Here is a 14,669-nt window from a genome sequence, read left to right as displayed (position 1 = left end):
ACCATCAGCATTGCAACAGTGAAAAGTTCTACTCTGTTAAAAAAAAAAAAAAAAAAAAACAAAAAAAACCTAAAAACTGTAGAGAAACCGAAAGGAGAGCACTGACATAATCAGCAAGTGTAATTCATAATCTCAGGAAAGTAATTCTAAAACATACTAACGAACCAGCACCCCAGGACAGCCCAATATGTGCCATGTCACCCCCCAAACTCACGGTAAACAGGTCTTGGGAACACTGCCGGTAACATTCAGATGCAACAAACACATGGCTTAACTGATACCAGAGGGATGAGGTTTTTAGGCTGTTACCCACATTTACTATTCACGATTTAGATTAAGGGCAACTATGCCTCATCTTAAAAATTCAATCACTGTACCACTGCAGGAGCTAGAGAGAGAGAGAGAGAGAGAGATGGCACCGTCGGCTTTTAACAGAGCAGAGGAACAGATGAACAAAAAAGCAGGAAGAGACTCAGCAAGGGCATTCTGCCCTATAAAATACATAACTCACAAACACAAAAACAAACATTTCTTCAGAGACCGAGAGCTGATGTTGTCCTTGGCACCTTCGACATGAAGTCGCTGGTGTTCTCCAGGAGGTGGGGTGGGGTAAGTGTGGGCTCACCCAGCTGTATGTTCCCATAGGCCGGCTCAAGAAATGACTGTTTACACTCCACGCACCGGGAGGGACCGAGCCAGCAACACTGCCAAATCTAATCTCCACCTGGGCTGTAAGCAGTGTGTCCTTTAAAAGCAAAATGAGAAAGCAAGTGACTTCTCTACATTGATTTTGTATCCTGGTGCGTATTGTGGAGGGCACGTATTGCGTGGAGCACTGGATGTGCTACATAAACGATGAATTTTGGAACACTGAAAAGAAATAAAATTCAAAAACAAAACAAAACAACAAAAAAAGCAAAATGAGCAGGCTTAGGATTTTTCTGTCCTTCCCATTTGGTTGGTTTGCCCTTGTCTAATTGAGGTTCCCGCCTTCGGCCGGTTACAGACGCACTGGAAGAGCACTCCTAGCTAACAGTTCTTGAGCTGGAGCAGACGGGATCAGCCACGGGGTGTAAACCTGTGAACTCTGGCCAAGATGTCTTGATAAGCTCTGGACGTGTTATCAATCATGTTTTAAAAGCAGGATTTTAAGAACTGTTCCCCAGAAACTGTTGGTTTGAATTCAGTAGGTGTTCTAAAGCTGGAGTTAAAAGGTTTTACAGGGTTTTTATGGGTTTCACTAAGTTTTTTTTATTTTGTTTGTTTGAGGATGCAAAATTTCCGTTTCCTTTATCTGGCCCAGAATCATAGCCAGTGCATAATTGTAAAAGAAGATATTGTTATTTAATAGGTGGGAAATGTTTTAATTTGTTTTCTTTAACCTTAAAAAAGAGCAGCAATAAATGTTGCTATATTCCCTAGAAGTGCCTAATGTTCCTAACATTTTGACACTAATAGTTACTCTCTTCTTATTCTCCTATTGTCCTTTCCTTAATGAGAACTTTCCAGCTGTGTAAATTATTTCCTCCCCATCTGCCATTTAAAGTCTGTGTCTTTATAATAATTTCTAAAAATTCTTCTTTATATAAATGACCAATGATTTTTAAAAGGTTTGACAAACTGCTGATTTAAGTCATCTTAAAATAAGACTTACCAAATGGTTTTACAAGACTCCCAAGCTTGCTCATTACTAATTGGTAGCACCCAGTTCTTCCAGTGCTTAGGAAACCTTAGAGCTCTGAATTGATTATAAGTTTTTTACTCAAATTCCAGATAGTTAACATGCAGTGTAATGTTAGTTTCAGGAGTACAATATAGGGATTCAACACTTCCATACAATATCCGGTGCTCATCACAGCCAGTGCCCTCCTCAGTCCCCATTACCTCTTTGACCCATCCTCGCACTCACCTCCCCTCTGGGACTCATCAGTTTTTCTTTAGAAGTTGAGTCTCTTTTTTGGTCTCTCTCTCTCTCTCTTTTTCCCTTTATTTCTTTTGTTTTTTAAATTCTACATACGAGTGAAATCACATTTGTCTTTCTCTGACTGATTTGTTTTAGTTATTATACTCTTTAGCTCCAACCATGTTGCAAACAGCAAGATTTCATTCCCTTTTACAGCTGAGTAATATTCCAGCACGTGTGTGTGTGTGTGTGTGTGTGTGTGTGTGTGTGTGTGTGTGTAGACACACACCATATCTTCTTTATGTATTCATCAGTCCATGGACACTTGGGCTTTTTCCATAACTGAATTGCTGGATCGACTAGTGTTTTAGGATGGGAAAGTACTCTTCCACACTTAGTAGGAACCTCACTAATCACACTGTCAGTGCTATAACTGCCTTAAAAAATGGGGACTTCAAATGATCCTTTTGGAAACCAGATGTTTATAAATATGGAAATGGGATTATTTTGTAATATCTTCCTGAGCCTATTTTCTGGCTTCTTCTACATTGAGGAAGAAAAGGATAAACTTCTAAAACTACGTAACTCCATAGCAATCGTCTGTCAAAAGGATGAAGCACAACAGGAACAAAATCTACAGAATTATCAGAAAATCATAGACTAGCTCATTTTGCCAAAGGGCCACTGTAACATTCAACTATGAAGCTTTCTTGTAATTGTGATTTTTAGCTTCCGTGTTAAACATGGTCATCTGATAGGGCATATACAGAAGATGGAAAAAACACAACTGGAACAGACCAAAGAGAATAATTTTTTTGTACAACCAACAGCCCCAAACACTCATAATGTTATTAAAATAGTCTACTTACTTTATTGGCACAATGGTCATTTTTCTAATATTTTACCCATTAGTTTATAGGTTCCAGTATCCTGTGTCATATCAAGTTAAATGATGTCTCTATCAATTGCAGTAAGTAGTAAACAAAATAATGTAGCAAGTTAACTGCCAGCCCATTTGTTTCTACACAAGTTCAATTTATGACAAGAAAGAAAGTTCCTTTTTTGTAAGGTGAGGCTGCATCTGGAAATAAAACAGAGCTGGCAAGGCAGTTAAACCCCACTTACTGATGCCTGCATATTTGGTTAAAAGTTAAACATGGTGATTAACGAAATCAAGCATAGGAGCTGGAGAGGAGAATATATTCTCTCCACAAAGAAGCTGTTTGGACACTAAAACAATAGTCTAAGTGCTTTTATTTCAGTCCACAAGCATATTATTGCTATTTAGAAACATAAAGGGAATATAAGATTGCCCAGCGTGTAGTTAAAGAAGGTAAAGGATAAAAGAAATCATCATAACACAACTTGTCTCTTATAAAGGAAAAATTCCAATTAACACCCACTTTAAGGCTCTTAGGCTTCTTTTTATCTTTCTAGAGCTTCAACTCTATTCTCGAATGTCTTTCATCTCATTTGCTTTACTTTGACTGATGGCACTGGAGAGCTTTCTTAATAGCTCATGGTGATATTACATCCATGCTATTTGCGGAGAGAGAAAGAGGGTGCTTTTCTGTTTGCTAAAGAATCTGACATAGAATGAATGACCCAAACAAATATAAATGAACATATACTATGAATAATATAGGGGAGACAGCCTGGCCTGCCCCCTAAATCTCACAGGGCAACATGCTAACAACTCAATATATCTAACTTTCCGCAAACTTCAAATTCCTATTTTGTTACAAAGTGAGCCTCAGGATGACAGCTGGTAGGCCTCTGCTCAGAACATTGTGCCTGTTGTCCCTCTGTGGGGAGGTCTAATCTAAAGGTCACGAGGGACCTAAGAGAGACAGAGCTTCCTTTTGAAGCCTAGAACATTTTAGACCTCCTAGGGCTTGGCCATTCTGTGTGTGCCTTCCACATCGCTGATGGTTCCTTGATGAGGAAGCACCAGGCTCTTTTATCCTCTTTCCTTGGCTAGTGATCCGTGTATTATTTGTTTTGGAGTGCTTTGGGACATCCGTATCCAAAATCATGGCAGGATGAGTCTGTTACTATAGACTTTAAGCTTTGGCTTTCTTTGAACCTGATTATCTAGAGCTTTGTTCAACATATAGAGATTTTTTTTAATGGCAAAAGATCAATGGAATGGTTCATTGAAGAAAGGTATTTTGAGGAAAACCATAAACAAGAGAAGGATAGTTACTTCATAAAAGGGTAGGACATTTTTCAGACGAGGAAAGATCTCGAGAAAATGATACAAATCTTGACAAGATAATAATTACAGTAATAGTCTTAACATTTACGAGCTCTGTTGGACTAGTCTCTATGCTTTCCACAGATTATCCCATTCAATATTCATAATGGCCACTTAGGTGGTCACGACTAATATCCACAATTAAAGATGAGGCAAGGATGTTTCAAGGAGCCAAGTCGCTTGTGAGGTCCCACAGCCTAGAACTGAAATCCTCTGCCGAACCAAGTCAAGGGAAATTTTGGTATGACATTCATAGTGACATTGATGGGTCTGGAACCCAAATTTGTGGTGGTACCACAGTGGGCCAGAATCTCAGTAGGCCCTTGAAGCCAACATTATGGAAAGGAGACCCTAGAAAAGGAAAACTAGAGTTTGATCTCTGAAAAGGGATACAGAAATAATCTGAATTGAATGAAGACAGTATCTCTGTCCACAGACACAGGACCAAAAGCAGGGAAAGGAAAGCAGAACATTCTGTAATGATTCTGTAATATTGCCACTTGGGTACAGCAATAGAGGAACATAATGAAAGGGGACGCATCTGAGAGCCACCAAGCACCGCTTCAAATCAATCACCATATACTCTTCCACCATTTACCCTTCCAGGTTGTTGAATAAATTAAGATTCCAGTTAATATATAATTCATATTCTTATTTGCATGCAAAGCCAATGCCACTACACCACTACCATCCTTGGGATCTGCACTCGGTACTGGTTCTTGGTGAAAAGTTTGTCCTACACCTACTGTCTTACCTGACTGCCCTTAACAATTAGAGCAGTTACTTATTTTAGCTTCCATAGAGAAATATTTCATGCAGCTTGGATACATTATCAAATCGACAGACCCCGTATTTCATATTTTGTATTCCCACTGAGGAAAAACAACGAATTTTTGTATGTTATTAAAGCAATGATTTGCTCACTTGCTTGTTTACATCATGGGAAAAAGAAAAACCCTTAGTATTTGTACTCTTTGCCCCTAGAATAACCTTTCTGCAGACTAGTTAACATCAAGGACTTGTGACGATCATGTCAGAGCAAGTGACCTTCTCCCCCCTCATATTTCAATGGGACTCACCAAGATGCCAGAATAAGATTAGACAAATATTTATTGCTCTGTTGAATGTGGATGCAGAGCTCTCTTTACTGGTAGGGTTACCACGATTATTATTATTATTATTATTATTATTTTTTTTTTTTTTTTACCTTAGGACAGTTTTTAGAGGCTAGGCAGAGAGAGTGCTACTCACGTTCTCCTTGTCAGGAATCCCTAGAAGAAGAAAAATAGAAAGAGCATGAATTTTAAGATTAATCTGTAAAATGGAACTGAAATCCTTTGCTGAATCAAACAAAGTAAAATTCAGGTGTTTCTAATTTGTGTTTCCATCAAAACTAACATAATGCTGCTTAGAAAAATAGCAGCACCCACCAAAATCTGTACATAAGTAAATGAATGAATCAGGAGCAGGGCTGTGTGCCAGAAAACAAAATCTCATGCTTATTTTGTTTTTCTATCATATGCTTTACTTTGCCAGAGGTAAAAATCCATCTCTGATTCATTTACACCAGGCAAACGACTAATTCCTCTATGCTGGGCACAGAACACTCAGAATTTGGGACAGACATGTCAATTCTTAAGTGGCACATACCGTATTTTTTATATTTCAGACCACCTCACTATGCTCCAGTCTGTGAACCTAACTTTAAGCCCTACATAAAAACCACCAGAACACAACTTCCATTTGGGGCAAAGCAAATTCCTGGGGCCTCTGAAGTCAGGTCTGAGCCTGGCTGTGTCTGTTTCCAGGGGTGTCCCAGTTTTCCCAGTGAGAAAGTTCACCATTCATCCATTTATGCATTTGTTCATTCATTTATGAACATTCTGTGAGCTACAGGCAGGTCCTGGTCCGTTGTACTTCCTTTGGGGCTGTTGACTCTGACGGACGTGATCAGGGTGGCCACACAGGAAGGCCCACAGCCCCAGCATAGCTTAATGCCTCCAGTGCAGTGTAGTTTCTACTGAGAAACGGAACCACAGCTGGTTTGTCTGTGTGGCTCACCCTCAGGGCAGTTTGAAGTGGTTTGTGACATAAAAATAAAGTAGGTCCAAATTCTGAGTAAACAGCACATTCTGTGTTTAATAATGGGGTACACAAGATGTATACTACTGGCTTTAGAAGAATTGAATGCCCATTTTAATAGGTAGTAGTATAATACATAGAAAGGGTAAGAATGGAAGAGACTATCTGAAAACATTCCCTAGTTAAAGTCTGACTCCCACACTGGGATAGTCCCAGGACATAAAAATCCTAGGCAGGAGGCAGGGTGACAGACAGAATATTAATGGGCATGTTTGCCATCATTTCCCAAATCTGTTAGAAGCAGTAAGGGTGGCCTAATATCAGCACTCTGAAACTTTGAGTCCCAGCCATCCATCCATTATTTGATCCATTTGGTCAACAACCATTTGAAAAGATCAGAGTTGATTGTATGAGGAGATACAGAGTGTAACAGAAGCTTCCTTTCTAGGAGTTTCGATAAGATAAATACATAGCACAAATCATCATATCTGAGTGGCTGGAGATTAGGATATTTGTAGAGAAATAACACTGAAAAGATGATTTGGGGATATGCAGGAACTTGAATGTTGGGGTAAGGCATTAGCAGTCTTGGAATTTCACCTTTTATGGCAGGCAACGGGCAATCGTTAAGATGTTTCAAGCCACAGAGTGATAGGACCAGGAAAAAGCTGGGGAGGGGTCTGTTCAAAATGAAAAGACATTTAAAACATAAAAATCAGATGCAAGAGCATGGTCCTCGAGGTCCAGTTTGAGCAAAGACACTCAGTGGGGAAAATCAGAGTATGGACTCAATAGATGATGTGATTAAGGAAAGTCAGACCAGTTATATAAGGTGTGATAATGGTGTTAGGGTTGTGCATGGAAAAGTCTTTATTTTCAAAACTATCTGCTGAAGTATTTGGGGTGAAATGTGTGTATGTGAGTAGAAGAAGGAAATAAGGCAAATATAAAAATTAAAATATTAGTGCATATTGTTATTAATAAACAAATCAGATTTAAGTATTAAAATACTAATGGTAATTAAAGTGATGAAGACATGGATGTTAACTCTGTCATTCTGTATGTTTGAAATTTTTCACAATACAAAGCAAATTTAAAAAGTTCTGTGTAAGTCAGGTATAAGTCAGGTGTAGGATAGACCAAGGGTGAAATACTGAAGGCTCGGAGCCAGCTGAATCATTCTTGCCCTCAGGTCAGGAGTGATGAGGCCTTTGGCCAAGTGGCTGCAGAGGAAAGGAAAAACGTGAACCCTGCAAAGGAAGGAGCAAAGGACCAGATGGGTGTTTAGTGACCTCAGTGCATGGAGGTGACAGAAGGAAGGACTCTAAAATGGTTAAGGTTTAGGGACGTTTGGGTGGCTCAGTTGGTTAAACATCGGCCTTTGGCTTAGGTCATGATCCTGGGGCCCTGGAATCAAGCCCCACATCAGGCTCCCTGCTCAGCGGGGAGCCTGCGTCTTCCTCTCTCCTGACACTCCCCCTGCTTTTGCTCTCTCACTCCCTCTCTCTTTCTCTCTGACAGATAAAGAAATAAAATCTTTAAAAAAACATAAAATGGTTGAGGTTTAGAGGCTGGTATGGGAGAAGAACAGTACAGGTAGGAATAGAAATGTGGCTTTCAGGAGGAGGGATGGGCTTTGTGGGAATAAGGATGTGTTCTGTTGCTGACACTGTGAGTTTAAGAGACCAGCAGAATATCCAGGTAGAAAGAGAACCAGCAGTCTTCTGGAAAGCTTGGCCACCATGGGAAGAATCAAACAGAGGTATTGGTTCAGGAAGTTTGTATCCACTGTAAGAAAGGATGGTCATGGGGAAAGTATAACAGCCCAAGACTGGACCCTTGGATAATACCTAAACTGACAGGAAGAGGTACTTGTGGAAGAGACCAAACACATGTGGCCAGAGAGATACCAGAAAACCAGGATAAGGCTGTGGGGTGGAGCCTGGGAACTTAGGAAGAATGGAGCCTGCACATGGAAAGTCATACTCAAATTCAGAGAGATGGGGAATGGTAATGATGGAGCCTGGCACTGGTTGGTCACTGGAATCTTTAGATGGTTTGAGTCAAGAGGTATAGGGCAGAATCCAGAGTTGGAGGGGTTAAAAGTGACCAGTGGTGAGGAAATAATAGCTAACACCACCTGGGTGCTCACTCCTTGCCTGGCACCCTCTAAACACTTGACATGCTTGGCTTCCTTCAATCCTCACAGCAATCTTGTGATGAAACCAAGGCACAGAGAAGTCAAGTGCCTTGCCTGAGGTCACACAGATAGAAGACAACACAGCTGGGCTTTCAAGTCAAGGACTCTTCATGAGCTGGTCATCCTTATATCAACTAGGAAAGAAAAATCAAGAACACGGGAGGGAAGGAAAGGAGAGGAGAGGAGAGGAGAGGAGAGGAGAGGAGAGGAGAGGAAAGGAAAGGGAGACCTGTCTTCATCCCGCCCCCCACCCCACCCCAAGGACAGAAGAGAAACAGAGAGAGAGAGGCCAGAGGCTACACAGGAGCTATAACTTAGAGGGAGGGGAACGTGAGGAAGCTCACTTATGATCTTGTAGAGAGGAGGGTCACCTCAGAGTGACAAGTCTGGCAGTGAGTGGGAACTAGGGGAACTAGCGAGAAGATCTGAAGGGGGACTCTTGCTCAGAAGAGTCCTGGTGTGGAGGCACTGCCTGGTTTGCTCATTGCAGTGTCTAGCTGCTCCAAAAACCTCAGCACTGGGTACCCTGCTACACATATATGTCCAAGAGCGCAAAACAGGGACTCGGCAACAAGCAAGTCTCAGGGCCAGTCAGGAGCGCTAAACAGATGTTCTCAACACACATGAACAGATAGACTCAGGACACAGGATTTCTTTGACTCTAGTGGGCAGCCATGAGAAAGGGGTGTCACAGAGGAAAACTTCCTGTCTTTTATGATCAGTGAGAGACTGGTCACATAAAAGGCCTGGAGTGAGAGGAGGCCATGATGTGTGAAGAATCAATAACGGCTCGCCCTGCTTCTCTCCTTGACCAAGAGCATCCAAATAGCAAGAGGTTGAGCTTTCAGGTGTCTGGATGTGACTGAGACAAATACATTTCATAAATCCCATTTTTAAAAGAGTACAGAAACACTAGATTTCAGCATAAAACAAAGAAATTCTGAGAAAGCATTTTAAGTATGAAGTTCCAACTGGTATCAGAGCATCCTTCCCTCAATCAGCAAGGACCACAAAATAATACCATGTGAACAATTTTTAAAAAATAACTCAAGTGTGGGCTGGCAGTTCTGTTTATCCACAGAAGAGTCTGGAGACTTACTCTGTCAAGCTGGTGTAGGGCATAATTTTTGTCACACGAAAACACATACCGCACGACAAATTTTTAGATACAAAATGTTCACATTTTTCACTTACTGTCATTGTTAGAGCCCGTTTCCATAACACCATAAGGAGGAGCCAGAAGTCCTGCCATGTACTGTCGATATTTCTGAAAGACAAGATTGTAAACTCAGCACACAGAGATTTACTCACTTGGAGCACTCGTTTATTCACACGCTAAAAAGCCAAAACACTGGGTGTCAGGAAGCCTCTGACTCTAGTATTTGCAAAGCCATCAAATGTGGTCTGTGCTCTGAAATAAAGACGCTATGTTATAGGGGGTCTTGGTGGATAAGACTGGAAGGGCCCCCTGCCCCAGCCCAGGGAGGGGGTAATACGACAGCCAGTTCATTTAGGTACTCGTGACTGACGAACCCGATTGCGTGGGATTTTTTCCCCTCCCTTTACCTCTTGCCCTGCTTTTCACTCTGGCAAACACATGCTTGGGTTTTTGTGGAAGGCAGAGAGACACTTGGTTTTTATAGATGCAGATACAAATAATTGTGCTGCCTTCTTAATAGGTGAATGGTACTGAATCAGCTTTCTTTCAGAGGAAAAAGAAATGCATCTCTGGAAGATGTCTGTTTTGAAAGAAGCTGATTCGCTTCCATTTAACTAGTTCCTTTTACACTTACACCTGCCCGTTATGTGACCTCTAAAGAACTTTTGGTCTGTTGTCAAATAGAATGGTTTGACTTCATTTAGAACTATTTGGATTCCTCTGAATTGTATCCGCCTGATTTTTGGTTCAGGCCTGCTTTAAGACCTGGGGCTCAGCGATCTCTAGTGACCCCCAAAGTCTGTGCTGTGTTGAACGGATGAGGCTTGGGGAGCATAAAGCCATCTAGAGCTTCCAGCGAGAGAGGGGTGACATTTACGAAGAATGAAAAATGGATATTAGACATCCTGTCTCCTCAGGTAATAAACACAGCCTCCTCCCCTCTTAGAATGAAAGCCAGGCAATTTTATTTATTGCATGGTGTCATGTATATTTATGGTATCTAATTATGATGACACATAAGTGTTAAATGGCATCAAAAGAATCAACACTCTGAAATGTGCTTGCGGGTTACACAGGCGTCAGCAGAAATGCCTCATCTGTAGCAATGGGCAGCTGGTGACATGCAGTGTTTGAGCAAACATCTGGCCCATTTGGTAGATTTGAATGGTGTTTGTAATGTAACATTGATGGCTTCTCAAAAGAGTTTTCTTCTAGTGAAGATGGGACTAGCTTTTTTTTTCCCCCTTCTAATCCTTTTTTCTTCCATTCTGAGGCAACTATACTAACACCTGCATGCAAACATTAAAATTCATGATTTTCCCCGCCTCTGAGTTAACTAATCACTCAAACATACCCACAGGACTAATCTATCACCCTGAATTCCTGACATTTCCTTTGATAGCTTCCTAGTTGTGACTCTCTTCTTTCTATGACAACATCTCTCTTCTTCCTCACCAGAGAGCACTGATTAAGCCTATTACTGGGCATGATGTCATGCCGGACTCTGAACAAAGCAGGCTCGTGAAAGCAGATGGGGATTGGGATGTGTTCTGAGAAGGTTTCTTGACCCCCCCTACAGCCTTTTGAGTTCTTACTATTAGCAACTCCTTACACCAGGCTCTTAAAAGAAATAACCTATGTTAAATTAAAGAAGCAATTTTGGTTTGCTGGGAAATGTTTTGGATGGGGTGAGTGTCCTTTGTCTCAGGAACCCCAATGCCAGTCACCATGACCTCCACAGAAGCACCTCCCTGACCTTTAAATGAATGGGCCTTTGCCTTTCTTTAGCTCTGTAGCAATTGGTCCGTTGCTCGTCCATGGAGCGCTGCATCAGGGCTGCTGTTCTGGGAACAGAAAATAGAGCAACCCTTGGGCAAGCAGAAGGTGGGCCAGATTTTAGGACAGGTATATACTGAACACCTACTATGTGCAGGCAATGTCCTAGGCACTGGGCTTGTTGCTGAGAACAAGCCGACAGGCCCTTTGCACTTATGAACTATTTCTGCAGCGGAGAGCACCAAGGTTTGCACATAATAGGAACTTGATACTTACCTGTTGAATTTTACAATTTTTATGGAGAAGGTTAAACATGTATAAAAACAGAATAAGGCCTACCTCATGTCCAGCCTCAAAAATTATGAACTCATGACCAAATGTTTTTCCCTCTACACTCCTATCCACCTGCCCTTTCTGGGATTATTCCATAAATATTTCAGTAGTTATCTCAAAAAGGCAAAGACTCTTTTTTCCCCCCAAACAAAACCACAATATGACTATCACAACTAAGAAATGTAACATTTCCATAATTTCCACTTGATGTTTCAGCAGCATAACTTCTGGTATAGGGGAGATTGCAAAAACAGTGTTGAAATTTTAATAGCTATAAATAGGGTGCTTGGGTGGCTCAGTCAGTTAAGCTTGATTTCAGCTTAGTCATGATCTCGGGGTCGTGGGATCGAGCCCTGTATTGGGCTCTGCACTCAGCAGGGAGTCTGCTTGAATTCTCTTTGTCCTTTGCCCCTCCCCCCACCATGGGCACACATGTGCATGCACATACTCCCTTTCTCTCTATAATAAATAAATAAATAAATAAATAAATCTTTCAAAAAAATTTAATACCTATAAATTTAAAATTGATGGGACAATTTTAAGAAAACATTCACTAAAACAGGAAAATTGATTTCTTATATAGCACCATACAGAGCACCCTATATTAATTAGGATAAATAAGCTAACTGAAATAAAACCGATATCAGATAATTGGGATTCCTAAATAACTTGCATACGTATGCTTGATCTTTGGGCAGTATCTCCTCTTCCAAGCGCCGGTTAAAAAGCAGTCTATAAAAGAATACATCATATGAAAAGATGCAGAAGCTCATTCATGACAGAAAAGCTATTAAAACTAGGGTTAAGTCATTTCTCACTTGTCAAATCCAGCGAAGTTTCCAAAAATTTACTCACACACAGCTGGTTATCTCGTACGTTGCTTCTGGGAGTGTAAAATGAGAACCACCTCGGTGGAAGGTAATTTGCAAGTATCCCTCATCACATTTAATGTCTGTTCCCTTTGACTGAGCAAAGAACCTCCCTTAGGGTTCCTGAAATACCTGAACACACATGCCAACATGCATATCTGTCTCTAACAGCAAACAAAACAACAGCAACATCAAACAGGAGATAACTCAAATGGCCACAAGTGGATGGCACCCAGGCTACTTCCAGATGAAGAGATGGTATTGGACTATTATGCAGCCGTGAACGAAGCAGCACTATCTGCTGACATGGAATGATCTCCACACTATGTCATGACATTTAAAAAAAGGCAAACAACACACTATATGTAGAGTAGGTTACCATTCTGTGGGGACAAAAGAATCAATGTGTGTATGTGAATATTCATAAAGATTTGTAAATGCATAGACTATCTCTGGACACATACACAAGACAGTTGTAGCAAAGATTGCCTCTGGGGAAGAGATCTAGGTGGCTGAGGATCTCTGAGGGAGAGAGACTTAGTTGTCCCTGTCCATCACCCACTGTGGTGGCTTGCCTGGGGCTGGTATTGGCTCACGGTGGCATTCAGTGTCAATCATCAGAATGTGGTTGGCCCAGCAACACGGAATGATGATGGCAATGGAGTGAGCAGACAGCCCTTCTCTCTTGAACATATGGAGGTGGGAATAATTCCCTTTGGCCATAAAATCCTCTAGAGTGGGCGAATTGGGGGATTAGATACTGGGCTCCTTTGTAATAGCGTTTATTGGTGCTACAGTGATGAATTGAAAAATGAGACATGACTGATTAGTAAAACTAGATTGTGGAGTGGTTCATATCTTCATCGAAGTTTAAAAGCCACTCCAAGCTTTCTGAGAAACAGAATAAAACCAAAAGGAATTCACCAAGGCTCCCATATGAAAGTCAGCACAAGGCCAGCTTTAACTGGAATCAGCAGATTTTCAGAGGCGACCCAGAACATTTTCATGGTGGTTATGCAATGTCACTCCCACATGCCTCCCACACCTGGACTGTGGGGGAGTGCAGTGATCTGACTGAGTCCCTTGACCATGTCCTCCTTGGGGCCCTGGTTGACTTCTCCATGCAAAGCCCTTTCCTAGATCCCAATGCATCCTAACACATCAATAGTTTAAATGGCCTCATTCAACCTTTTTAATATCAACAATATGTACCTGGGAAAGAGCTAGGCCTTTAGCTGCCACAGACACTTTTCCTCACTGTGGAAGAGGCAGGAGGCCTCTTCACCATTCCCATTCCCTAACCCTCCACGACCTCTAGAGTGGTTAAGAAATCAGTTCACATGACAAGAAAACCACAAGGGCCTTCAAGGGTCCTTGAAGAATTTGGTAGGCTTCATTCTTAAGGTCTACTCTTGGCTTTATCCCTAGTCAGCTGGGTCAACTCAGACAAGTCTTCTGAGCTCTCTGACTTCAATCTCCCCATCCATAAAATGGGTGCTCTGAATGAGGTCCACGGCTCCTTGGGCAGAACTCTGGGCTGCATGGTGGACCCTCAGGCAAGGGCACCATGCACGCAGAACCTCCACCCCTATGGCAACTAGAGTGTCTTCCCTTCTAATTGGTTTATAAATTAGAGTTCCAAGAGCCAGTTCATCTGAAAGATGACGTTTGCTTCTAAAAAATAGTTTACAAATCACAAATCTAATCCCTGAACCTCTTGCCAGACAGATGTCACTCAAAGATCTCCATGAAGAATCAACAAAGACCAATCTAGGATTTGTCTACAAAGGAATAAGGATTCTACTCTCTGCTAGAAAGACTTCTGTGATTGAGAATTGACCAAGCAACAGGTTGCTCTATACCTGGAAGGTTTCTCAGAGAATTTAACTGAGACGTACCACAGTGCAATGCTGACCTTCTCCAACTGAGGTGTGTGGATCCCTGGAGTGACACCCAGCAGTGCAGAAGGGGACACGAGAAGGGTTAACAGAAGGTCTTCCTGGAGCTTAAATTTTATTTTATGTCAAGTAGTTTAAAGGATTACTTTTTTACTTTCATATTATGGAGTAGAAAGCTAAATTTGCATAAAT

The 14,669-nt window shown here is 41.4% G+C and overlaps 1 protein-coding gene across 2 annotated transcripts in view; it reads right to left on the bottom strand.

The window, feature by feature from the left end:
• The window catches only part of LOC111158917 (Rap guanine nucleotide exchange factor 4), a 296,800-nt gene that overhangs the window by 112,638 nt on the left and 169,493 nt on the right, over nt 1-14,669 (bottom strand). For both annotated transcript variants that reach the window (XM_022521284.1, XM_022521347.1), the window contains exons 5-6: nt 9,637-9,709; nt 5,412-5,431 (exon numbers count right to left, since the gene is read on the bottom strand). In XM_022521284.1, the coding sequence (XP_022376992.1) occupies nt 5,412-5,431; nt 9,637-9,709 (93 nt within the window). The remainder of the gene's footprint in view (nt 1-5,411; nt 5,432-9,636; nt 9,710-14,669) is intronic.

The sequence above is a fragment of the Enhydra lutris genome, unplaced genomic scaffold (genome assembly GCF_002288905.1).
Source record: "Enhydra lutris kenyoni isolate GAN:26980312 unplaced genomic scaffold, ASM228890v2 scaffoldscaffold1, whole genome shotgun sequence".
In the NCBI taxonomy this organism is placed as follows: domain Eukaryota; kingdom Metazoa; phylum Chordata; class Mammalia; order Carnivora; family Mustelidae; genus Enhydra; species Enhydra lutris.
This window is presented reverse-complemented; position numbering and strand designations above follow the sequence as displayed.